The 25,929-nt window shown below is 34.1% G+C and overlaps 1 protein-coding gene across 21 annotated transcripts in view; it reads left to right on the forward strand.

Annotated features, from left to right (window-relative positions):
* Window positions 1-25,929, forward strand: part of FOXP2 (forkhead box P2) — a 629,028-nt gene that overhangs the window by 445,664 nt on the left and 157,435 nt on the right. For 19 of the 21 annotated variants that reach the window (XM_060196460.1, XM_060196464.1, XM_060196461.1 and 16 more), the window contains one exon: window positions 16,549-16,638. In XM_060196460.1, coding sequence (XP_060052443.1) covers window positions 16,549-16,638 — 90 coding nt within the window. Of the gene's footprint in view, window positions 1-16,548; window positions 16,639-20,341; window positions 20,400-25,929 lie in introns of those variants that run through there. The other 2 variants (XM_060196465.1, XM_060196466.1) reach the window with 2 other exon arrangements.

Here is a 25,929-nt window from a genome sequence, read left to right on the forward strand (position 1 = left end):
GTAGCAGTTTTATTTGTTTTTGATCTACCCATTTTTTTTATTTATGTGTTTCTTTTTTTATATATATGCTCTGTTGTTCCTCAGCTGTTGTGTCTTGAGTACAGGCAACACTGTACTAAATACCTTTATGACAATTGCACTCACCAACCTCAGGAATTACAGTAGCAACTGAAGCAAGTTTTGAAGCAGTTTAATCGTTATCAGTTAGTCAAACAATTTCTCCAGTCCATGAAAAAATAGTAACCAAATCCCAGTGAATAAGAAAGAGAAAAGAAAGAAGGGATAGCAAGAATAGACAGTTATGCAAATCTACTATCCACTGTATATTCTAGGGGTAACAAGAGGGGAAAGGGAACTAGAGCAGAGATACACATATAGAGAGAACACTCTGAGTCAGATTTCTTCCCCCAAATAATTCACAAATTCAGAAAGGCAAAGAAGGAAGGAAGAAGTGTATGACAAGATAAAAAAAAAAAAAAAGAAAGAAGAGACAAGAGAGAGAAAAGGGAAAAGATAAGAAAAAGAGCTGTAATTAAAGAGCAGTGAAAGTCAAGTTTTTTTTATTACTTTATTTTTAATTTAATTTAATTTTTTTGATTAGCTAGGAGGGGGAGGGAGGGGAGAGTCTGTAGAGGAGGTAGGATTAAGGAGACAAGTTCCTCCCACAATAGATAAGATGCCCACTACCCTAGCAGTGAAATATATGCTAAGAGTTAATTCTGATCAACCTAAAGGGGGGGAAGGTATATGCCTTTATATAATATTAATAGTAAAATAGAGCAGGGTAAAAAAAATAATAAAATAAAAACCCTATCCCAGATTACCTCAGACCTTGTGATCAGAGGCAGCTGATTGTTAAGAATGAGAAAAAAAAAAAGAAAGAAACCTCAGAACTAGACAAGGATAGCTGAAATAGACAGTTACGCAAATCTACTATCCACTGTATATTCTAGGGGTGGCTAAAGGAGGAAGGGAAGTTGAGCAGAGACACTCGCAGTGAGAGTCCACACTGAGTCAGAATTCTTCCCCAAAATAATTCCCAAATGTGTATCAGTGAATTCAAAAAAGCACACTGTTTGGTGGTGTGGGGGCTGGGGGCTGTGGCTTTGGAAGCTGTAGGATTAAGGAAGAAAGGATGACAAGAATGAGAAAAAGAAAAAAAAAAGAAAAAGAGAGAGAGAGAGAGAAAAAAAAGAAAAAGATAAGATAAAGAACAGTCATAAAAGAGCAGTGAAAGGAAAGGTTTTTTTTTTAATTTATTTATTTTTAATTATTTAATTAGCTATGCGGGGTGAGGTGGGGGGGAGGTTGGCTACTTAGAAAGAAAAAAAGCCAGAGGTTTCAGAAGGGTATAGACTTAGAATGAATGATACTCCCTGGTGGGACAGGAATTTGGTAAAGAAAGAGGCTCCTAGCAGGGGAGCCTGCTAGGAGCTGGTCCCCAGGGACTGGTTATGGGGGGGGGCGGCGGCAAGGGGGAGGAGGTATGCTTAAAAATTAAAAGGAAAAAAATTTTTCCCCTTTTTTCCTACTCTAATTCTTAACCCAAATTAAGTTATAGTCACCTTCTTGGTGTCACCACTAGGACCCCTTATTGACTGGCCTACTAAAGGCAGAAAATCCTACCGTTTCCAGGAGATGTGGTCAGAGCTCAAGCCACTAGCAGCTTCTCAGTCCGCCATCTTCTGGGAACCCCCAAAATTTTCTGTACACTGCTATTAAAGTGTAGTCATATAAACCACTATTTAATTAATATGAGAGGGGAAATATTGATCATATGACTCTAACTTTTTAAAACACAGACTGGGTCTTCTTAATACATAGACTGAGTCTTTGATATGTTGACTCTCTGAAAAGTCTAGACCAGGTAGAACAGAAGCACAGCTATATACAAGATGCTGGGTATTATACAGCAAACCTTAACGAAGGGACTTTTCAAAGTTAACCCAATTACCAAATAATGTGATGATAACAATAACTATCCATTGTCTTCTTGAACCCTAAGACAGCAGGAAACTCACATTTCCACTATAGAGCCTGTATTTCCCCCAGTCGTGGAACCATAGGGTGAGGCATACTTTCCTGCATGCTTCTCTCAATTCATATCAAATAATATTGCATCCGCAGATCACAACCTACTCAACGCAACAAGTGCCACCCTAGCATGCTTCACTTTAGACTGTCGTATTCCCTTTTAACAAAAATGAGTTCTTTCCTAATAATGAGTTTGGTAAAGCAGGTCTGCAGGTGTCTGTCTTTCTCTTCCCCTCTCTGTCTCCCATCCTCTCTTTGCTTCTGTCTGTCCTATCCAACAACAATAGCAGCAATGACAACTACCATAATAACAACAACAACAAGGGTAACAATAAGGACAACAAAATGGGGAAAATGGCCTCCAGGAGCAGTGGAGTCATAGAGCAGGCATCGAGCCCCAGCAATAACCCTGGAGGCAAAAAAAAAAGTAAAAAGCTTTCAAATAAGTTATTTACCTCTTCCAAAGGTAAATATTATTGATTATATTACATAGATAAAAAATTAAATTTAGCACTGTTAAGTGGTCCAAAAGGAATGTCTTCTGAAATCTAGTGAATACATTACTTTATAAATTCTCTTCAGGTTATAAATTTAATTTTTTAATAATTAAATATATTAGTAGAAACACCATCAGAGTTATTTTATTCTGATTCCCTTTTAAAACTAAATATGACATGTTCTTAGAATGGACAGTGAGACAGCATTGTAGGTAACTCTTTTATATATAATATGGTGGGAGGTGCCAATGAATAATTAAAAGATTGAAAAATAATATAATTGAATAGTAATAATGCCACATTAGTACAAATAAAAAGTAAATTACTATTTAGTTCTGTAAACAATATTCTAGAATATTCATGTATCTATATGTAATAAATGTCTGTGGAAGCATGTTTCACACTCAATTCACACTCATATTTCTGCATCAGTTTTTAGTCTATCAGAAGTTCTCAGAATAGTAATAGAAAAGCTTCTTCACTTTTGTTTCTCCAGCAATTCCAGTTTTTCTCAACAGATAACACAATTCTGTATTTTCTCAGTTAATTGAGGCCATCCAATGTGAAATCTTTCCTCCTCTTCCTTTGCATGGCAAAATTACCTATCTACCTTCTCTTCAATCTAAAACAAAGAATGATGTGTTTCTTTTCCCTCACTGTACTGTCATGTTTGATTTAGCCTCTATCCATCCATCTCTTGTTTTATTGCATTTGTGTTTCTTTTATATATTGTTGGTATGCTTCTAAATTCTGCTTCTAAGACCTCTTCTGTTGCATTGCTTGAGGCTGTGGTCTATTTACATAATCATTGTTTTCACTGGTTTAATCTCCACTGGTTCACCAGCTATTTTCCTTCTCCCCATCCCCTATCCTACATACTTCCTCTTCCTGACACTTCCGCCTCAGGAGACATAAAAGACAGGGCTTTCTTTTTTCTTCTTTTTTTTTTAAATTTATTTCTTTATTGGGGAATTAATGTTTTACATTCAACAGTAAATACAATAGTTTGTGCATGCATAACATTCCCCAGTTTCCTATTTAAGACAGGGCTTTCTAATGAAGAGAGATTAGAAGAGATTAGATTGTTGAACTGCATCCCCGCTCCTCAATAAAGATTGAACTGCATTCCCAGCTCAGCCATGAGTCCCTGGTCGTCTGTCTCCTGTCCGCGAAGCTAGCTGGGCAAATGGCGCCCTGAACAGGGACTGGCAATATATCAATATCATATTTTAATAATTAAAAAAAAAGCAGCCTGGCCTTGCATGCCTGAGGTTCAGAGATCCCAGATTCAGTCCCCAGCAGTACCATAAAGCCAAAGCTGAGAATTGCTTTGGTCAGAAAACAACTCCTTAATACAATCATAGTTTCCTCTATTTTAGGTTTCACAGAACTTCTTACAACAAATGTTCACATTCTTGACTATTATTTTCTCTTATTTATTTTCTAGTAACTCCTTGAAATCTTAAAGTCTACATCAGAACTCTATGGGAGTGATTTGTGCTAGCTCACATGCAAATTATCAGATCATCAAGAACTTTTATCACTCAGCCTCTTTAAGTTATTGGTATTTTAGAATATCATCTATTTTCTCCCTTCATATATTTTTGTTCTTTCCATTTTTTTCCATTTTATTGAAATGCAATTGATACTGTGATTCTTTTATTTCAATATGTGTGTGTGTGTAACATCTTCAATAAGATGTATTCATTTACTATAAAAATTTACTATCTTAGTGTGTACAATTCAATAAATTTTAGTATACTTATAGGATTATGCAGTCATCATCTTCTCTCATTCCAGGCTGTTTTCATCCCCCTGAAAAGAAACTATGTACCCAATAGCACTTATTTTCTATTCATCATTCCCTCTACCCTTGACACCTCTTACCTACTTTGGGGCAAGATAATTCATATAAATTATCAGATAGTGTGTAGTCTTTCTGACTGTCATATAATTTGTCTAAATGTTTTAATGTTTATGTATGTTGTACAACAACAGTATTTTGTTACATCTAATGGTTGAATAATTTCCTGTCCATATACCACATGAGGTTTATCCAGTCTTTATCACTTGATGAACATTTGGGCAATTTCAACATTAAAATACTATAAAAAAAAAAACCTGATATGTTCAACTGTTTAACATATGCTTTCCTTTCTCTTAGGTATATAGCTAGGAATGGATTGGTTCAAAGGGGCTATTCAGTGTCCAACATTTTACAGAAGTCTTTTTCTCTCACCACCATTGATTGTCTTCCTTTTCTGCTATCGTTTCATCTTCCTTTTTGGACATTCATATTTTCATTAATATCAGTCTATAATTTCTTTTTGTCTTGTGACCTTTCCACTCTGGATTTTGGCAATCTGGGATCGACCTGATTGCCCTCAATCTGCAGAAGTGCAAGATTAGATAAAGGTAAACGTAAACATAAAGGTAAAGATATATCCAGCAGCCAGATAACACAATCCTTTCTTTATAGCTTGCATTTTAAAGTATACTTTCCTGATTTTCAATATTATTAGACTTAAAATTTTGAAGTAATTATTTACCCTTTCCTTGTCTGATTTCTAAAGCCTGCCAATTTTACTTGAGCAATAATACTTCTTATAATTCTTGTTTCTGAGGTGATTTTTATTGCTTTATTACCTTTTTTAGGGACTTTACACATAATTTTAATCAGTCTTGCTATTTCATATTTTCCCTTACTTCCTTGGTCATTTCTCATCTGTCTTTTAAAATATGATGTCCTGGGTCACATCTCATAACTTCCAGCTTCAGCTATGTTTTCCCTTACATGTTGTAATGTCAAAACTCTTAAGTATTCGTTATTTAGTTGTTTTTATTCATTAGTTCCAACCATTCATTCCATGGTCCAGTACCATTCCATGATACTAAGTTAAGTACATCCAACATTAATCACTTTCAATGTTCATCACCCCACATTTCTGTACCTTCTACTTGTCATGGCTGCATTATCTTCAATGTATTATTGAGTATTATCATATAAACACGGCCCAAATAAAAATTCTCATAAAATGTATTTGAATACTTTAACAGGAAGCAGTGTTTTCTACTTGTGAGCTCCTGAATGCCATAAAAATATGTATTTCCTTCTGATACTCAGCTAGATGTTTTTCTTACTAAACAGTAAGATCTTTGATGGCAGAAACACTTTCTACTATTTCCCTTCCTCTGTAAATGTACATTGCTTAATTCATTCCTTGATTTATGGGTTATAGGGGAAATATTTTAATGAAAAGTAGTTGTTAAGCAATTTATTCCTGCAGGTACTTTCCCAAAGTATTGCTTTTATTGATTTATTTTATTAGTGATTAAATAATGATCAACAAGGCTGTGGAAAGAGGGGTACAATTCCACACAATTCCCACCACCAGCGATCCACATCCCATCCACTCCACTGTAAGCTTCCCTATTCTTTATCCCTCAGAGAGTATGGACCAAAATTATTTATGGGGTACAGAAGGTGGAAGGTACGGCTTCTGTAATTGCTTCTCCATTGGGCATGGGCATTAATAGGTAGATCCATACCCCCAGTCTGTTTCTATCTTTCCATAGTGAGACAGGGCTCTAGGGAGGTGGGGTTCCAAGACTCATTGATGAAGTCATCTGACGAGAAAGTCAGATTGGCATCATAGTAGCATCTGTAACTTGGCGGCTGAAAAGCATTACTATATAAAGCAGAACAAATTGTTTAATAATCAGGAACCTAAAGGTAAAGTATAGTAGATGAGATTTGGGGTCTTCATGTTGAAAGAAGCTAGGAAATCTATTTTAGATATATTCTAAGGGGCCCATAACTTTATAAATTTTTGCTTGAGCCTGACAGCTAACATGCAGGTGGTCTAAAAATATTATCTGGGGAGATGGTGTCTGAGTTGCGAATAGGACTAGAAAGCTGGATCAGGGCAGAGAGAAGCTCCTGAATATGGAAAAAAGTATACAAATACCATTAACTGTAAACTCCATTGATCTGACCTAGGGCCCACGTCTCTCCATACTTAACACAGGAGCCTGTGCAACCTCTGCAACCCCACCAGTCTGAACTCACATTCCATCATCAAAGATAGCAACATTTTAGTCTGCGCTCATTTCAACACCAGTCTGCCTCGAATGGCAGAGTATGTTGACCTAGCCTCTGTTTGGAACATGGGAGAGTATCTACCTTTATTGTTCTACATTGAAGGCAAGGTCCTATAGAGGCCTACACAAAGGTTTATGATGTTATTCCTAATGGAGGTGACAAGTGATGGTGGAGAGGAATCTGTTAGAGGTCTAGGCCCATCATAATCTGTGTGGGAATCTCAGGATTCCCTCACGAGGGCCCTGGATTATGGGGTAGCCTGGTAGTGACCAAAAGGACCAGAATTAAAAAGTGATGGTCTGTTACCCTTATCCATCTTTTGTAGTCCTTACTTTATCTGACAGAGCTAGGCTTAGAATTACTGAGGGAAGTGAAATAGTAAGTAGGTGAGGAGCATATCTAGGTCTAAGTAGAAAATATTTGAAAAAGAGTTAGAAATTATTTTTCAGCCACCAGTTTCCAGATGCAACCATGATGCTAGCCTGACTTCCCTGGACAGACAACCCCAACAATGTGTCCTAGAGGTCTGCTTCCTCAGATGCCTGCCCCACTAGAGAAAGAGAGAGAGGCTGGGAGTATGGACAACCTGTCAACGCCCATGTGCAGCGGGAAAGCAATTACAGAAGCCAGACCTTCCACCTTCTGCATCCCTTAATGACCTTGGGTCCATACTCCCAGAGGGATAAAGAATAGGAAAGCTATCAGGGGAGAGGGATGGGATACAGAGCTCTGGTCAGTGTTTGTTTCCATTTTATAAATAGATTTAAAATATATATTTTATTAAATACTTCATGGTGTCTTTTTATTATTATTATTATTTTATAAAAAGAAAACATTGAGAAAACCATAAAATAAGAGGGGTAAGATTCCACACAGTTCCCACCATCAGAACTCCATATCCCTTCCCCTCCCCTGATAGCTTTTCTATTCTTTATCCCTCCGGGAGTATGGACCCATGGTCATTATGGGGTGCAGAAGGTGGAAGGTCTGGCTTCTGTTATTGCTTCCCTGCTGAACATGGGTGTTGACAGATCAATCCACACTCCCAGTCTGTCTCTCTGTTTCCCTAGTGGGGCAGGGCTCTGGGGAAGGGGGTTCCAGGGCACATTGGTGGGGTTGTCTATCCAGGAAGTCTGGCTGGCATCAAGGTAGCATCTGGAACCGGGTGCTGAAAAGAGAGTTAACATATAAAGCCAAACAAGTTGTTGACTAATCATGAACCTAAAGGCTGGAATAGTGCAGATAAAGAGTTTGGGGGGGGGTCTCTGTTTTGTAGATAGCTAATAGGAATATTTTAGTTATATTCCAAAGGACCCATGACTATACTAGTCCCCCCGCCCCAGTATGAAATATGATCTGCAGGTGGATCCAAGTTATTATCTGGGAAGATGATGACATGGCTGGAAAAAGGACCAGAAAGCTGGATCAGGGAAAAGAGTAGCTCCCAAATATGGGAAAGATGTATAAATATTGTTGCAGGATATCTTTTTTAGGTCTTTCTACTTGCTGCACTTGAGTAACTGTAGACTATTGTACACTTTTGCTTTAAGGCATATATTTTTCTCTAACATGAATACTTGTGCACATGGGCCCTAATCTATATCTAGGTTCTGTAAATTGTTAGGAAGTATACCACCCAAAATGGCACTTAGAAGTACTATGAGATAGGAAAGATCTCACCCCAGTATTGGAGCTGGAGGGTTGACATCCTAGGTTTGGCTTCTCTGGCCACAGTCTGGAGTGAAACATGTCGAAGTGACCCTGGTTTCATTGACTTGGTTTAAATCAGTAGTATCAAATGTTATGGATCAAAAGAAGCATAAAGGAAAACGAACAAAGGCCCAGAGGTTTCATACAAGTCTGATGGACTTCTGTATCTCTTCCTTAGTGAATATTCTGTTCATATCCTCTCTCCACTTTTAAGCTGGGTCATTTGCTTCTTTATTGCGAAGTTTGGAGAGCTTATTTATTAATTTTTTCATGAGTAATACAGAGGGAAAGGTTTAAACAAAGACCAAAACACTTTTCAGCCCTGTCTTATGGTGGTTCTGGGGTCCTCAGAGCCTCAAACATTAAAGTCTTTTGCATAACCATTATACTGGCTTAGCCCTCAAATATCTTTAAATCTAACTTTTTAATTGTTGAAGAAATTTAGAATACATGACTCAATCATAGTTTACATTCAGATAATGCACTAATTTAGTGACACATATTTGTAGTTAGTATTCTTGAAATTATAGCAATCTTCAGTCTATATTTAGATAAAAGGTGACATTGAACTCATGAATGAGAAAACAGAACTTTAATATATGTGAGAAACAAATACAAAAATACAAGTATTTCTGGGAAAAACGGTGATATATTTTATAGCAGAAAGATAAATAACCAAGAGAATGTACATAAACCACTCTAGTTCTTGGTACATAAATCATGAACAGCAGTACCAAAACTACTACTTTCAATAAAATTAGTTCCAGCTCATTTTTATCTTTTATATTTATGAATTTTAAAGTTGGGAAGAGTTCCTTAATATGTGAACAAGAATTGTATTTAGTACTGTTATGGACTATATTAAAGTCTTTATGAGTTAGATTAGTACTTTATTAACATTAATAGAAGAATACTGAAAAAAATTTACTGTGTATTATTTAGTTTAGCCTGTGGAATGCTAGATCCGAGGAAAGGAATGTCTTTACCCTATTAAACTGAGTATATGATTTTCATCTGGGAAAAAAATAAGACCTGTCATAGCCACTAGTTACGATTATTCCACAGGCTTATTTTGTGGAAGTGTTTCAGAACCCCTGTATCAGGATAATACTGGAATAGAATGAGCATTCAGTTTTAACCTGAACATTGAGACTTTCTAAGAACTTCTAAAGATCAATTATGGAAACATTCCATCATGTTTCCAGTATCCTGATTGTATCTATTTTCACTCTACATCATGAATACTAGTACAAAATAGACTGACATCCAACTGGTAAATAGAATGCTTTATAAGTAATTATTCTTACTTTATAATACAAGGTAATTGACCTTAGATTTTCAATTTGGCTATCATAATGGTCTACAGTGTAACCACACATTCTTTAACTTTCTGTAAAGTATACTATAAAATAAGTATTAAAAATTATATTTAAAAAATATTTTCTAGTAATTAGCTTTTTGTTTCAACAAACTTATTCTAATTATCTGTCTGACATGATAACATGAAAGGTCAATAGCTAAAGATTCATAATTTCCCTCTGATAAATTACTGTTTGAAAATAGGCTATGACAATTAGATGATTAATTTTTTTCTATTAAATGGCATTATGAGACTTCAGATTACATTCATCAGTATATTCTTTTTACTGGAAACATAATGCATGGGAAGGCTGAATAGAACAGAAATTCATATCCTTTGTGGCAAGATCTGAATGTATATTTTATCAATCACACTTGTGAAAATAATTAGAAAATGAATGTCTGTTTGAAAACTTATTTTCTGCTCAGTATTCAAAGGAACTGTTTAAAATGTCAAATGTTAAAATATGGATGTGAGGAACAAAAATTTGGATGTCCTGCTGGCATTTTTTTTTTTTTTTTGTTCTGGCTATCTGCAAAGTATACACTCCATGTCAGTATAACTAGGGAGTGCCTGTGTAAACATTCTTGTTTCGCCTGTTCCACATAATCGTTTCTTGTATCATATTTCTTCTGACCTTGCTATCTGAAACCAATTACAGAAGATCCATTTGGGCTGCATCTATTTTCATAAGAAGCCTAGGCAGCAATGTTTTTCTCAGAGATGGATATCAACATCAAATATGCTTCTGAGTGCTTTGTTATTTATGTTTCAGAGATTTTGTAGCCTTCAGCTCTCAAGAATGTGTCATGCTGTGCTGTTTATACATTGAAGATATTAATGGGTGTAGATGTCATTTTTCATTTTAATGTCTCAAATGCAACAGGCTGGTAGGTTAAGCATTCCTATTTTTATGGAGAGATATGAGTGATGTCTGTTTTTTCCCAAAATATACATATGTTTACTTAAAAAAAAAAAGAGGTTTATGGACTTCAATATACTCAACATCATTTTTGTTTCTTTGTTTTGTTGTTCTAGGTGTTTCAAAGTTACTTTCAAATAATTTTAATTCTGGATAGAATTTTTAGTAAATTTCATTAAGAAAAAAAAATAGATATTTGACAAATTGCAAAGTATTCTCATACATAATGAGTCATTATTAATATAGAAGTCTTATATACTTGAACTTTTTTTCTTGCAGAATTTAGTTTATTTGTAACTGTACAGTAACGACTAAAACTGATGGTTTCAATGAATGTTATAGAGTAAGTGGCACTAAGTCCTAAAAACATATATCCTCACACTTCACAGCTTCCCAACTGTTTAACTTTATTACAAAGGTTTTTCTCATTTTTCAAAATATTTTAATTTATTCTGATTTTAATTTTTAAAAGGTCCTATCTTGATTTTATTTAGCATCATCAAAATTAGACAACTTCATTAAGTAAAATATACCCTTAATTTAAAACAAGTGTGTTTTGGGAAACTAGATATGACTTGGCTACCTTAGAACCCTTTTTCTTGTTGTTCATTTCAGTCAGACTCAGTCATTACTAAAAGAACTTTTGTAAGCATCTTTTCTCTTTTATTATAATTTTTTCCCATACTGCCAACATATAAGTACCCTAATGACTCATAGAACTTTATAAATTGTCCCGAAATTTGTCTTTTTATATTTGCCCAGTGAAGTGGACAATTGAATTTCAAATGATGACATCCAACACTATATTGATGGAAGTGTTTTATCTTTGAATCTTTCATCTTTTGAGAAGCTGCAATAAAAATTGCAAAGATGAGCTAAATGTCTTTGAGCAATTGTTTATTGAGATCTTGTATCCAGAATACAGGATGTAAAAGTGTCATCTAGTGCTAGTAGTTAGAGTACAAAACTGCCAAAGATTTCTACCTATGAGTTTTAGATAATTGCATCCCGTGAGTACCCATTTATTGGGGAAACTGACAATCCTTCCTAGCCGACTGAATCCACATGGATCCCAGTCACTTTCAAAGCCAGCAACAAGCAAACATCAGGCTCAACCTGACGCTGTTAACTGGCTACGGAAGAAGGGCAAATGCTAGAAGAAGAAGAACAGATGTTTTCAAATTATTTTTTGTTCTCTCTCCCTCCCCCCCCACTCTCTCCCTTTTTTTTTTTTTTTTTTTTTTTTGCCTAAAAGATTACTGTTGGGGCTGGTTGCCTGCACTATGAATCCACTACTCCTGGAGGCCATTTTTTCCTTTTTGTTGCCCTTGTTGTTTATCATTTTTGTTATTATTGCTGTCGTTGTTGTGTAGGACAAAGAGAAATGGAGAGAGGAGGGGAAGACAGAGAGGGAGAGAGAAAGACACCTTCAGACCTGCTTCACCGCTTGTGAAGCAACCCCTTGCAGGTGGGGAACCCGCTGCTCAAACCGGGATCCTTACACTGGTCCTTGCGCTTCGCGACTTGTGCGCTTAACCCGCTGTGCTACTGCCCCAGCCCGTTATTTGTTCTGTTATCTCTTGTGTTTATGCACTAATCTGTTACTACCAAAACAATATTGAAATAGACATATCCTTGACTGTTATAAAGGTAAATAAATAAATATACATACATATGAAAGCCAAGATAGAATTAAAAGTAGAAGCCTGTTTTAGACAACTATGCCTTGTTAGTATTATTGATCATTTGATGAATGTTTTTTCTTAGTGATGTTTTTGGTGGGCTCCAGTTCAAATAAATTTTCTGATGTCTATCTCTAACCATTGTATACATTATGTTACTATAAGTTATTTGCTTAGACTGAGTTTATCAATATAATGCAGGCTGTTCAAATGGGGAGGGTTCTAGACTTTGAAATAAACTGTTGAGTTTTTGACTAGACTCTGCAGCTGCTTCATAACTTTTATTAAGTTTTCATAGTACTTAGTTTTCACTTGTTTATCCACAAAATATGAAAGCTAGACTACTTTTTTAATTAAATTTATTTATTTATTTAAGAAAGGAGACATAAATAAAGTCATAGGATGGGGGGTTTACAACTCCACACAATTACCGCCACCCAATCTCTGTATCCCATCCCCTTCCCAATAGCTTTCTTGTTCTCTGTCCCTCTGGGAGCATGGACCCAGGGGGATAGAGAACAAGAAATAAGGTGGAAAGTGCAGAAGGTGGGAGGTCTGGCTTCTGTAATTGCTTCCCCACTGAACATGGGCTTTGACTGGTCGATCCATACTCCCAGTCTGCCTCTCTCTTTCTCTAGTAGGGTGAGTCTCTGGGGAAGCAGAGCTCCAGGACACATTGGTGGGGTCTTCAGTCCAGGGAAGCCTGCCCAGCATCCTGATGGCATCTGGAACCTGGTGACTGAAAAGAGAGTTAACATACAAAGCCAAACAAAATGTTGAAGAATCATGGACCCAAAGGTTGGAATAGTGGAGATGAAGTGTTGGCGGGTACTCACTGCAAACTCTAGTGTACTACTGCTTTCAGGTATATATTTGCTCTAGTTTATGGATAGGTGTGGATATATGCTCTATCTCCTGGAACCTTGTCTATATCTAGGTTTTGGGACTTTGTTAGGAAGTGAACCACCTGAGATGGAATTAGAGAATACTATGAAATGAAAGGTCTCACCCGAGTGATGAAGCTGAAGGGTTGTTGTTCCACACCTGAAGTCTCTGGACACAGTCTGAAGTGAAGCATGCTGGGGTGGCACTCCTTGCATTCATTAGGTTGCAATCAGCGGATGCGATATTATTTGATAAGAATTGGGAGAAGCATACGGGAAAGTGGGTCCTACCCTAGGGTCCCAGGACTGGGGCAAGTTTAGGCTCTATAGTGGAAATGTAAGGTTCCTGCTGTCTTAGGGTTCAAGAAGACAGTGGATAGTTACTGTTATCATCACATTATTTGGTAATTGGGTTAACTTTGAAAAGTCCCTTTGTTAGACATACAATCAATTTTTTCCACTCTCATATTAATTAAATAGTGATTTATATGAAAGCTAGACTACTTAATTTCTAAGGTTTTGTTCAGCTCATCTGCAATTTTGCTAGCAATGATTGGTCAGGTCATCAGATCAAGTATTGATAGATTATGTAATAAAATCCAAGCCAACTGTGGGAAGACAACCATAAAAACAACATGAGGATTCAGGTCCTAGAACCTGATAACAGAGGAAGACCTAGTGGGGTTGTACTGTTATGTGAAAAACTGGGAAATGTTATGCTTATACAAAATATTGTATTTTACTGTTGACTGTAAGCTATTAATCCAGCATTAAACAAATAAATAAAAAAACATGTATTTATGCTCAGAAAAAGTTTATGTGGCAGTTTTTAATCCCTAACGGTTCAGAGGTCCGTGTTCAATTTCCATCTCTGTAATCAAGAATCTAGAGTTGAGCAGTACTCTGGTAAAATATATGTATGTATATATGCAGTGAGAGTCACTCTCTTGAAATACATACAAGATTGTGTTATAGTTTCCCTTTAAGTTCTGATGAATGGTTATGCACTCTTTACAGGTAAAGAAAATAACTTGCAATATGTTCTCCTTACTACAATTTCACTCTGTTCTTTCGACAGAACAGAGATAATATAGCACACTGTAATGCACTTTGACTTGGATGCTAGGAACCTTGAATAAAGCATTTGATTATTGTAGATAGCATCTTTCTGGTATACTAAAATGAGGGTGACAAATTGTATGATTTCTAAGATTGTTTTTAGTTTCTTTGGTTCTGATTCCAACATTCTAAAATGTGTGCATTTGAATCCTTTAAGAATAACAAATGCTGATAAAATTCAATGTAAACTATATATGTATACATAAAAAATAAGGGGAAACAATCACATGAAAGACCAGGAAAGGCTCATGTAGATTTTTAGCCTAAATGAGGATAATAAGTGACTGGTTTTTATTATTTTGACAATACCACATAGACATAGTCTCTACTACACCAGCTTATAATATTCATTTGAAAAATACCATTGTGGTTAATTTATAAGTTTTAATTAAAAACAAAATCCATATTCTTTAGAGTATCAAACAAAACAAATTTCAAACATTGAGTTCTATGACAATAAAATATTTATGGAATTAATTTTTAATTTCCAAGATTGTTTTTAGTCCTTTTGACTAAAAAGTTGTCTTTTGCTCAACATGAAATATATATATATATATATAATTATATATATAATGAAATTATTTATGTTCAATGAAATGTGCCAGCCAGAAAAGAATTTACATTGATTTGTAATTACTTGAAATTTTTTAAAAACAAAAAGAAGCTTATGTGGATGTGTATCTCCAAATGTGAAAAGTATGATTTGCTAACTATACCAGATCCTTCTATGGGAAGACAAATCAGTGTTGTTAGGAGATAGTGCTAGCGCATTCAGTTTGTTTACTTTGGTTTCTATGTCTGCCTGCCTTCTCAGAAAACTTGCTAGGAGCCAGACTGTAGCAGCCCTCTCTCTGTCTTTTCATAATTGATCAGGGGATGACTGCCTTCCCTGAGGGTTAAGACGTGGCAACTTTTTCTGTTTGCTCAGCATCTCAATGCAGTAGTTCAAACATTGTTCACACCAGCTGGCAGTGTAATGCCATATGCACATCTTGTCAAAGCAACTGTTGTCATGGATACTAGAAACTCTCTTTAAAAACCAGATCATTGATTCCAATCAAAATTATACTTTTATTAGCTTAGGATCTTAATTATTGTAGATGAATATTGATCTAAGATATTTTCCCACTATAAAAAGAGTTACTTGATTCTAAAATAGTAACTAACATAGTAGGAAAATTATTTATTTTAGTTTATATGTTGAAAATTTTTCATTAGTGTTTCTTGAATTTCATTAGTGTTTCTTGAATTAGTGTTTCTTGAATTCAACTGTTTCTTAATTCAATTAGTGTTTCTTGAAGTGTTTCTTGAATTCAAAGAAAAAAATGAATCTGTAAAATAGAAGCAGCTGAAAAGTTTCTTAATTAGTTTATGCTTCTACCTTTAAAACAACTTAACATATTTATTGTACTAGTCTTTATAGATGTTTATATAATACTTTTGTCAAGCTGTCTCTCTTCTAGTAAATTAAATGCTTACATTAATTTCCTATGTTAAGTTTTATTTTCCTGAGTAGGAAAGAAAATATAAAAATAAATGAAAACATCTTCTATTTTGATTGGTATTCTGTCACACATAGAAACAAACCTGATTGGTTGAGTGGTAATTTCTTTGTTCTCTGATTTTGCTAAGAATGCAAATGAAAACCACTCAATTTTATTTGGCATTAAAACTGCACTTTATTTTGTCAAAGGAGAGGTTTCCCCTTGAATTGTAAGTACAAAAAGTGTTTATAATCTTTAGTGAAAATCCTTATTAATTCACTTTCAAGATAATCTGATGTTGATTTGTCAAATTTAATTACAGCTTCCGGTAACACTTGAAGTGTACTGCTTTTGCTTCAAAATTGTAATATGAAAATGCAAATTGAATGATAATTTAAAAGGGAGTGGGCATTTTAGTTGAACACTCAAAGACAAGTTCCTTGTGGAAATGAGGTTATTGATGCAGTTTGTGATTTTTCCTCTTTAAGCACTTTAAACAAATTAACTTTATTTCCTGCAGGATTACATGAAGCTCTCTGATTTTTTAAGTAAAGTTGTAAATGTTATGTGTGTTGTGTATTTTTGTCACATTGTAAAAAAAAAAAAAAAAAAAAACTTCATGATTACTCCAGAAAAAAATATTGGATTGAATTATTATATATATTGGTGCCTATAATTATTAAACAAGAAAGAACGGAAAATCAGTTAACTTTTTAACAAAATATTTAGATGTTTATCACTTTTTACTTTTTAGGCTCTCCAAGCAGCAAGACAACTTCTCTTACAGCAGCAAACAAGTGGATTGAAGTCGCCTAAGAACAGTGAGAAACAGAGACCACTACAGGTTAGTAGAACACCCCTGTCACTGGAGCATTATTTTAAATGATATTCATAGTGGTAGTAAATATTCAGATCCAGTAAATATACAGAAACATTATATTTGAAAGTAGAAAAACTATTTTCTTTAAAGAAGAAACTATTAACATAGTTTTAATATTTTGTAATGTCACTTAGTACATAAATTGTGTAGCAATCACATTTGTTATACATATGCATAAAAAGTGTTGTACAAAATTCCCTTTTGGGATTTTAATGGAATTTTATTTACAAACAGGTTAAAATGTGAACACTCTTTCTTAAAAGACACAGTAGAATGATATAGAAGGGAACAATACAATTTTAGGCAATCCTTTCTGCAGTTGTATTGAAGTAACAAATGCAGAAAATCTCCAAGGTTGCCAAAAAACTGTTTGAATTTATCAAGGAGTTATTGCTGCTGCTATAGTTATAAATAATACTTTTGGAGTGTGTTGTCCTTACTATGTTTGTCCTGTGAAAATGATAGTATGTATGTCTTTTCTGAAGTAACTTTTTGTTACATATTGTAATCATTGTTTTACAGACTTAACCTAACTAAAACATGGGCTTGGGGGCTCTTTTTAATAAATACTTAAGAGTTGTTTGTAAGGTAGAATCTGCAGTTGAGTAAAACATCTTTCAGAATGTTTATCAATTCTGTTGGAAGACAGGCAATACTTTCTCTGATTCACTTATTATATACATATATAACAGACTAAGTTGGTTTAAAAATAAGGACATCTCTTGTTTTATTTTAGAAAGACAATGTCAAATTTTTGTGAACTAGTCTGTTTGCATTTTCAGGTATACTCCCAGCTATTAATTAGTAACTTAAGTCTTACATGGTGACTTGCTGAAGTTAAGTTTATATGACAGAAAATTATAGATTTCATCTACACAATCCAAAAAGCTACTTATAACCTAAAGACTGCATTATGTTTATGGTCCCTAGACAAATTTAGTATGAAAATACATTTTCTTGAGATTGTTTTCATTTGTGAGAACCAACCCATTTGTGGGAGGTGGGTGGGGAAAAAGGGAGACTTGAAAATAAAGACTAGGTTTTAACAGAATTTTTTTTTAACTTTACTTATTTAATGTGATAAAACAGAGAGAAACTTAGAGGAAAGTAGGTAGAGAAAAAGAGACAGAAAGACACCTTCAGCACTGCTTCACCACTTGTGAAGCTATCCCCTGGCAGGTCGGGAGCATGGGCTTGAATCTGGGTCCTTGCGCATGGGAGACACTGCTTGGTCCCTCAACAGAATTTAAAGTACAGATATCTGCTGTGATTGCAAATGAAATTAATGCTGAATCAGCTTGAGGTTTAAAATTTATCTAAATGTTTTCTCTTTTGAAAGAAATTTCACTTTTTTAAATTAATTTGTGAATAATTCTGTAGTGACACACTCTCATCATATCCTTTCCTAAGTAATAATTGACTATTATCATCCAGTTATCTTATTCAGTGACAACCTCTTCATACATTTAACATGACAGAAAATTTTTATATAAAATTTACAAGTCACAGAAGATAGCAAATGAAACTTTCTTATACATTAAAAATCAAAATTTTTGCTTTTTTTTTTGTTGTTGTTGGTATAACAAAGTAGGTTTGCATGTTGGCAGCATAACCCAAAGATGAGAAATAATCAATAGTTTGTTGCTTTGAATAGCTGAAAAACACTACGCATCCTTTTTATTTACATGTATCTTGCCAGAATCAGCAAAGTATGTGTTCTCTCCTCAGCAAAGCTAAGTCTAAGTTCCCCTGCTGATGGTTACCAGAGTATCTTTGGAAAGAAATGACTAGGCCTTTTTTTTTTTTTTTCAATTTTCTTTCTTTTCTTTTTTGGTGTGTGTTTGTATATTGGAGGCAAGATTTGGTACTTTGTTTAGTTAAAATATGCATGTTTCATGACAGACACACACACACACACATAATGCGGTAGTATAAATAATTCTAAAATAAACTGTTGTTCGTGTACCATTGTATATATAGAATTTGAGCAAAAGCCCTCACTTTTGTTAAATTATCATAAAAGTATATTTAAAATCTTATATCTCTTAACATTTCAATTGCTGGCCATTACTACCTAATATTTCATTGTATCACTTACATTTAATGTTTTGCAATACATATTAATATGTATATATTTCTGTTATAGGGATAAAAAGACACAATGTTTTTCCATTTTAATGAGAGCTAATTCCAGAACACCTTGAAATGGAAAGTAATTATGAATGAGTAATTAGGAATAATGACTGAGGATATATATTCACTGCAGTATACAATGTAAAGCCTACACTTTTAGTATTTTGTAGTACTTGATAGGCCTATCAACATGTGACTGTATTAAAAGTCTTATAACAACCCAAGAGCATTTTACTGTAGCTTACACATGTACCCAAAAGGAGATATTAAGTAATGTTTGCATTTACAAATACTATTTAACATGAGTTACATTATTTGTCTCTCACACTAAAGAAAAAAAATAGAACATCTTGATTAAATTATTAAGCATTTTATATAAAATTAACAGTTTCAAACTTTCATGATTCAACAATTTAGTTCTTTTTTCATAAGCAAAAGTTTAACTAATTTTTTTGGGTTTGGTGTACATTATCTTCTATAATTGAAAAGAATTACTGAAAACGTTTCAAAATCTAAACATATAAGGCAAGATAATGCCAATAATTAATCATAGTGGTTTGTACTTTATCAGGGAGAGTGTATTGTTAGGAAACTCAAAGAGATATGTTTTTCATTTTTTTAAATACAGCTTCACTGGAAATCTATTTCATAGAATTTGAAAGAAAATGAAAATTTTAAAAAATCTGTTTTGTTGGCTCAAGTCACAAGAACAATATTAGTTTCTTGTTATGCTCCACAGAATTTCTAGTAAATGTTGAAAAGTGGTGACCAGATTTGAAGTGTGACATGAGAGAAAGTCTATTTATAATGAACTAATGTTTGCCTACTATTAATTTTTCATTGACATTTTTAGGCTTCTTTGCTACAGTAGCATATATATTAGTATATCTAATGCAAAATGGAAATAAAAACATTACGTAGTATACTTGAATTTCAATGGTAGTGATTTCTCTTTCATGTATAGATATCTAGGTAGGTGTATATGAAACATGTCTACATATGCAATTCATTACATGATATGCTCTAGTCAACACTATCAGCAGTTACAAAGCTTAATGAAATATTGATTAATACATAAAGATTGTGATGCCAATGGAACTTGATATTAATCTAAGCGTTACTAAATACTGCTTCTTTACATTCTTATTTACCTCAGAAAAACATGACCTACTAAGAACAGTAGACAATGACCTCTATTCTTATTTTTCTTTTAATTTATATCTGCTCTTAGCACTTTCTAGACTTGATATTTGCTTAGTGGTCCATGAAGAGAAAAGTTAGCCAAAGAAAATATGCAATGCTTTTGATTCCATGAAATTAATTTTCAAATTGTGAAAGACAGTTCACGCACATAGATATATGCATGCATGCACAAAGTTGCTCAGACGTTTGCATATGCATACATGCACACTTCCATAATCTGTAAATTTTATTTCTTGTGAAATACATTATCAATTTTCTAGCCTTTGAGAAGTCTACTTAATTTAGTTTAGGTATGAAATTGGTCGCATTATTGTTCTTGTTACATTTACAGCCATGAGACAGACTTGTGGTTCTTCAACAGCTGTGCAGAGCAGAGACGTAAATTTAAGGTAAATGCCATTGCTTTGCTATCTTAGATGAATATTAGTATATAGCATTGTAACCACTTCCTTCATTGTAGGTTTATATCAAGTATAAAGTTTGCTTTTGCAATAGGTAATTAAAATTACTATTTTTTTTTTTACATTTCTGTCTTAAGTAGTTCAATAATGGAATAGTAAAAATTAAAAGGAGAGAGAAAGAGAAACACCTGCAAACCTGCTTCACTGCTCATAAAAATGTCTCCCCTGCAAGTGGGGAAAGGGTATTGGAACCAGGGTGCAGGGTATATACACAAGGGTGCATAGGAATGTGTGTATGTTCAAACAAGTGCACCACTGCCTGACCCCAGTAAAACCTTACTTCAAATATAATGATATTGCAGGTTGGGTGGTGGTGCACATGACCGAGCACATAAGTTACAAAAAGCATGGACCCAGGTTCGTGTCCGCAGTCCCGACCTGCCGGGGGGAAGTTTTGCGAGTTGTGAAACACAGCTGAAGGTATCATTCTTTCTCTCTCCTTCTCTATCTCTGCCAACTTTCTCGATTCTTTTTAAGTCTAACTTTGTCCTTATTTAGTAGGACTTTGGGCAGAGTAATTTGATTTCTCAGAGTTTGTTTCCTTGTCTATAAAATGGGTGTTAGAAACTGGGTTATTAACTCAGTATGACAGAGGACAGGAATTGAATGCCTAAGGTCCCAGAAGTCTCAGGTTCAATCACTGGTACTAATATAAACCAGGGGTAAGCAGTGCTATGGTTTCTGTCTTTCATAAAAAATATATTTAAAAATAATTAAATTAAGGGATAATACTTTGTAAAGTAAAATAATAGTATAAATTAGACTAAAATAATAGTATATCAATACCTATTGTAAAGTCTTTCATTTTTAATTAGCAAATCACCTCCATTAAATTTATGAATAGCCCAATGTTATAGAAAAATATATATATGGCATGATTCTTCTCCTTTTCTTTTATGTTACTTCACTGCTCCAAAGGGACTTTTTCAAATACAAAGAGATAATTACATAGAAGGAGAGAGGGAAAGATAGCATAGCACAAAGATTCTTGACTGCAGTGTATATGATTTTTATATTTGATGATGATTTTTTATAAATCCCTGGCCATTCTAATGATATGAAACATTACTACATTAAAAGAAAAATACAGTTAATGTTTAAGATAGTAATAAATTATTCATGCCTTTTAGAGGTCCCAGAAACATATACAGTCCATATATACCAATATAAATTTATATTTTAATTTGAAATTTAATTTATAATTTAATGTTTGTCTTTCCAACTAGAATTTTAGCTCTATGGCAATATGAATTATGACTATTTTGTTCATATCAGAACCTAACATAGTGCATGATGAATAATAGATCTCAACAAATAATTGCTGAAACCATAAAACAGCAAGAAAACATGCTCAGACTAGGGAGTTTCTTTTTGGCATTTGGGGTGGGGGGGTCAGATGAAGTCTAGAAATATTTGCTTTCTAGTATACCTAACTTTTTCTTTCTATACCTTTTACCATGCACTTGCTTCTTTCTGAAAATCATTATGATTTTGAATATACATATATTCCCCTAACTTCTCTACCTGAACTGAAAGTGAGAGAAAGAATGAAATAGAGCATTAATATTGTTAAGGGATCTCTCCATAGAATTTAAGACTTGGGCTGTGGATTATTTTCTTAAGATGTTTGGAGTTGTTCTACAAGTTAAATTGAAAGACAAAGCGAAGAACAGAGTCAATACATGATTAAAGAGAAAAAATGAAATTATTTTTTAAAATTCACATTCATTTAAAATTCACTCTTTGGTCTGTGTATTCTATTCATATCTTTCTATCATACTCCATTCTACATTTTCTACTTGGTTTTTCTAATTTTCCTATCTTGACCTTTCTCTTATATTCTCCCTTCCTTTGTCATTCTATCATTTTCTTTCATCATGTAATGTTATTCAACTTACTTTGTGTCTTTGTTCCTATGTTAAAAAAAATAAATATCTTTAATTACTTAATTTTCTATCCTGAGCTTTAATAATCTAGCATATTTTACTATTAGTAAAACGGTACTATTGAGGTTGGGTGGTAGTTCAGCTGGTTGAGTGCACATGTTACAATGTGCAAGGACCCAGGTTTGAGCCCCCTGTCCCCACCTGCATAGGGAAAGCTTTGCAAGTGGTGACACAGGGCTGCAGGTGTCTCTCTGTCTATCACCCCATTCCCTCTTGATTTCTGGCTGTCTCTATCCAATAAATAATAAATAAATATATATTTTTAAAAAGCTGTACTACTTCCTAAATTCCATTACTCTATCTTTCCTCAACTTTCTCTCCAAATTAGTTGTAATTTTATTATGAAAGCATTTCTACTCTTGAGTATCTCAGCTACTCAGAATGTCTTAGAACCCTGAAGTATTGCTTTTGGCATTAGAAATATCATGCTACTGGTAACATTAATAGATGGCATTTTAAAAGTCATCATCAAAATGGTTCAATCAGTCCTTAAAATTTGTGTCTCATATTTCACAAGAACTCATTTCAAAATGAATATTCAGACTAGAATTTCTTGGGATGGTTGTAACAATGGCCAACTTCTAAGTGGGTCTTAGATTGTGCTGATTATGATTAGTTTAATAAGTTTTAATTTGGAAGCACAGATTTGAAATTATCAAACAAAAGTGTGGTGAATTATTCTTTCAACAATATTTGTCATACTACCGTAATAGGAAAATCATATGCACTCATTATAGAACTCTAACATGATTTTAGGTTAAATTATGATTGGGCACTAAGTTACTTTTCCCAATGGCACTTAATAAATGTTAATAAATTGCTATAGTGTAGTAGATTTTTAAGATGAAAATTACATGCCATGATTAGATAAGGAAGTAGCCACTCATAAGAACTAATTATAGTAGACTCTTGACATTCACAAGATATGCATGTTGAGCATATCATGAACCTTTAAATTCAAGAAATTCCCAGTTAAAACTGGAGATATCTGTGTAAATTTTCCCTCTAAATTCTGTCCTTATTCTGAATCAATCTACCATTGTTACATACAAAGTGTAATACAAATTAACGGCTTTTAATAACATGTAACTTCTTAATATCAAATATTAAAACTGGAAATAATTTTTCCCAGCACAGGTTTTGATTTCTCATTAAGAACAGATAAAGAATGGCAAAGATACATTTATGATAAAAAAAAAAACATCCATATGAGTGGTAGAATTAACTGTTATGTTTGAGTCAGGAATCTGAAAACTAGATCAGTCTCCATGTATGCTTAATTTATTTAGCTTGATTTACCTAAATACTTTAGCTTGATGAATTACACATGTTAATGTGTAATGTCCTTGAATACTGAAGAATTCAAAAATAATCACACATTACTCTTCTGTGATTTTTTTTTTTTTACTTTTTTTCCCCTTTTAAAAAGTACAGTTGTTGACACATGGGTAAAAATTCTCATCTCTCTAAGATGGGTGTGTCTGCAAAACACACTAACCCCCCCACCCCCAGCGTAGGTATCTCTCCACCATCATGCAACCAGACCTGAAAGCCTCCCCTCCCCCACCCTTGTCAGAGTCCTTTGCTTTGATGCAATACAATAAACCCAATCCGTGTTCTATTTTGTCTTTTCCCTTCTTGTTCTTTTGAATAGTCACTAAAAAAGAGATCCAAAAGGCCAACAGACATATGAAAAAAGGCTCCAAGTCATTGATTATCAGAGAAATGCAAATAAGGACAACAATGAGATACCTCTTCATTCCTGTGAGACTGGCATACATCAGAAAGGACAGTAAAAACAAATATTAGAAAGGTTGCAGGGGTAAAGGAACCCTTCTGCACTGCTGGTGGAGATGTAAATTGGCCTAGCCCTTGTGGAGAGCAGTGTGGAGAACTTTTCAAAGGCTAGAAATGAACTTACCCTATGACCTGGAAATTCCTCCTGTGAAATATATCCCTGTAACAGATTTTTTTGTTTGTTTGTTTTGTTTTGTTTTTTTACCAGAGCACTACTCAGCTCTGGTTTATGGTGATATGCAGGACTGAACCTGGGAGTTTAGAGCCTCAGGCATTAGAGTCTTTTCGCATAACTATTATGCTATTTACCCCTACCCCCTGGGAAATATATCCTAAGAAATCAAATACACCCATAGAAGGAGATCCATGTATACCTATGTTCATAGCAACACAATTTGTCACATCCTAAACCCGGAAGCAACCTAGGCATCCAACAACATATGAGTGGCATCTGAATTCTAAGGATCCAGTCTATTAGATCTTGTATGAGGAAAATTCAAAATCATCAAACAAATTCACTCTACTTTCTTTAGTGGTGTCACACTTAAAAGAATTAAGAGAAGCACCTAGTATTAATAGTTTCCTTCTCTTTTAGTTGTGTATTTAATGGCATATACAGATTACTCAGAGAAAATGTTTTCTGGAATATTTTTAAAGATCATGAAAGGAGTACTCATGAAAATTTGATAGATAATTAGGGACTTTTTTTTTTTTTTGCCTCCAGGGTTATTGCTGGGGCTCCGTGCCTGCACCATTAATCCACTGCTCCTGGAGGCCATTTTTTTTTTCCCATTTTGTTGTTGTAGCCTTGTTGTGGTTATTATTGTTATTGTTGATGTTGTTAGTTGTTGGATAGGACAGAGAGAAATGGAGAGAGGAGGAGAAGACAGAGAGGGGGAGAGAAAGCAGTTTGGCACAGCATTCTGAACTTGGTATATTATTTCTTAAAGAAGAAAAAAATGTAGCTGTCTGTTAGAACTTACATATTATCAGGCATAAGAATCTGGGTTAAAGCCCCAGGCCTCTCGACTGGTGGAACAGCGCTGTCTCTCTCTCCCTCTCTGTCTCTCATCCTTTATAAAAAGAAAAATGTCCATTAAAAGCAATGGAATTATACAGGCATAGAGTCCCAGTGGAAAAATGGAAAAAGAGGAAATAAAAGAAGGAAGAAAGAATAGAAAAACTAGAGGATCTCAATTTAGATTCAGGTCACAGTTAAAGGTCTTGAATTTTTTTTGTCTAAAAATATTTGGGGTTTTTAAAAGAAGGTGTGCATTTTACTAGTTTTATCAGCATAAACATAGAATTTGTATCTAGTAGTTAAGGACTTTGATAATATAAAATAGAGAGAAAATTCTTTTGCACAGTATGTAAATTCTTACACTTCCAATGCTAACACTTGGATTGCTGTAAAAGCTACCACCTTGATATGTTCTATTGCTAGTGCTACGGCACATTCTCAAGTGACAAACCAAGGAACACATTGAACATTATGATGTGCTGACATGGGAAAAATCTGTTTTCTCACAGAAAACTGTAGTAAATTCTTTAAGATAATATGTTTGTACAAACAAAGTCCTTTATGTAATAAAATAATTTTCTCTGTACCCTACCTCATATCCATAGATCTAAGCTTGTAATTAACATTTAATACATTTTAATTCATTTTTCAAATGTGTTTCAAGTTCTAATTTCACCCAGACCAAAAAAAATGG

The sequence above is a fragment of the Erinaceus europaeus genome, chromosome 8, assembly GCF_950295315.1.
Source record: "Erinaceus europaeus chromosome 8, mEriEur2.1, whole genome shotgun sequence".
Taxonomy (NCBI): domain Eukaryota; kingdom Metazoa; phylum Chordata; class Mammalia; order Eulipotyphla; family Erinaceidae; genus Erinaceus; species Erinaceus europaeus.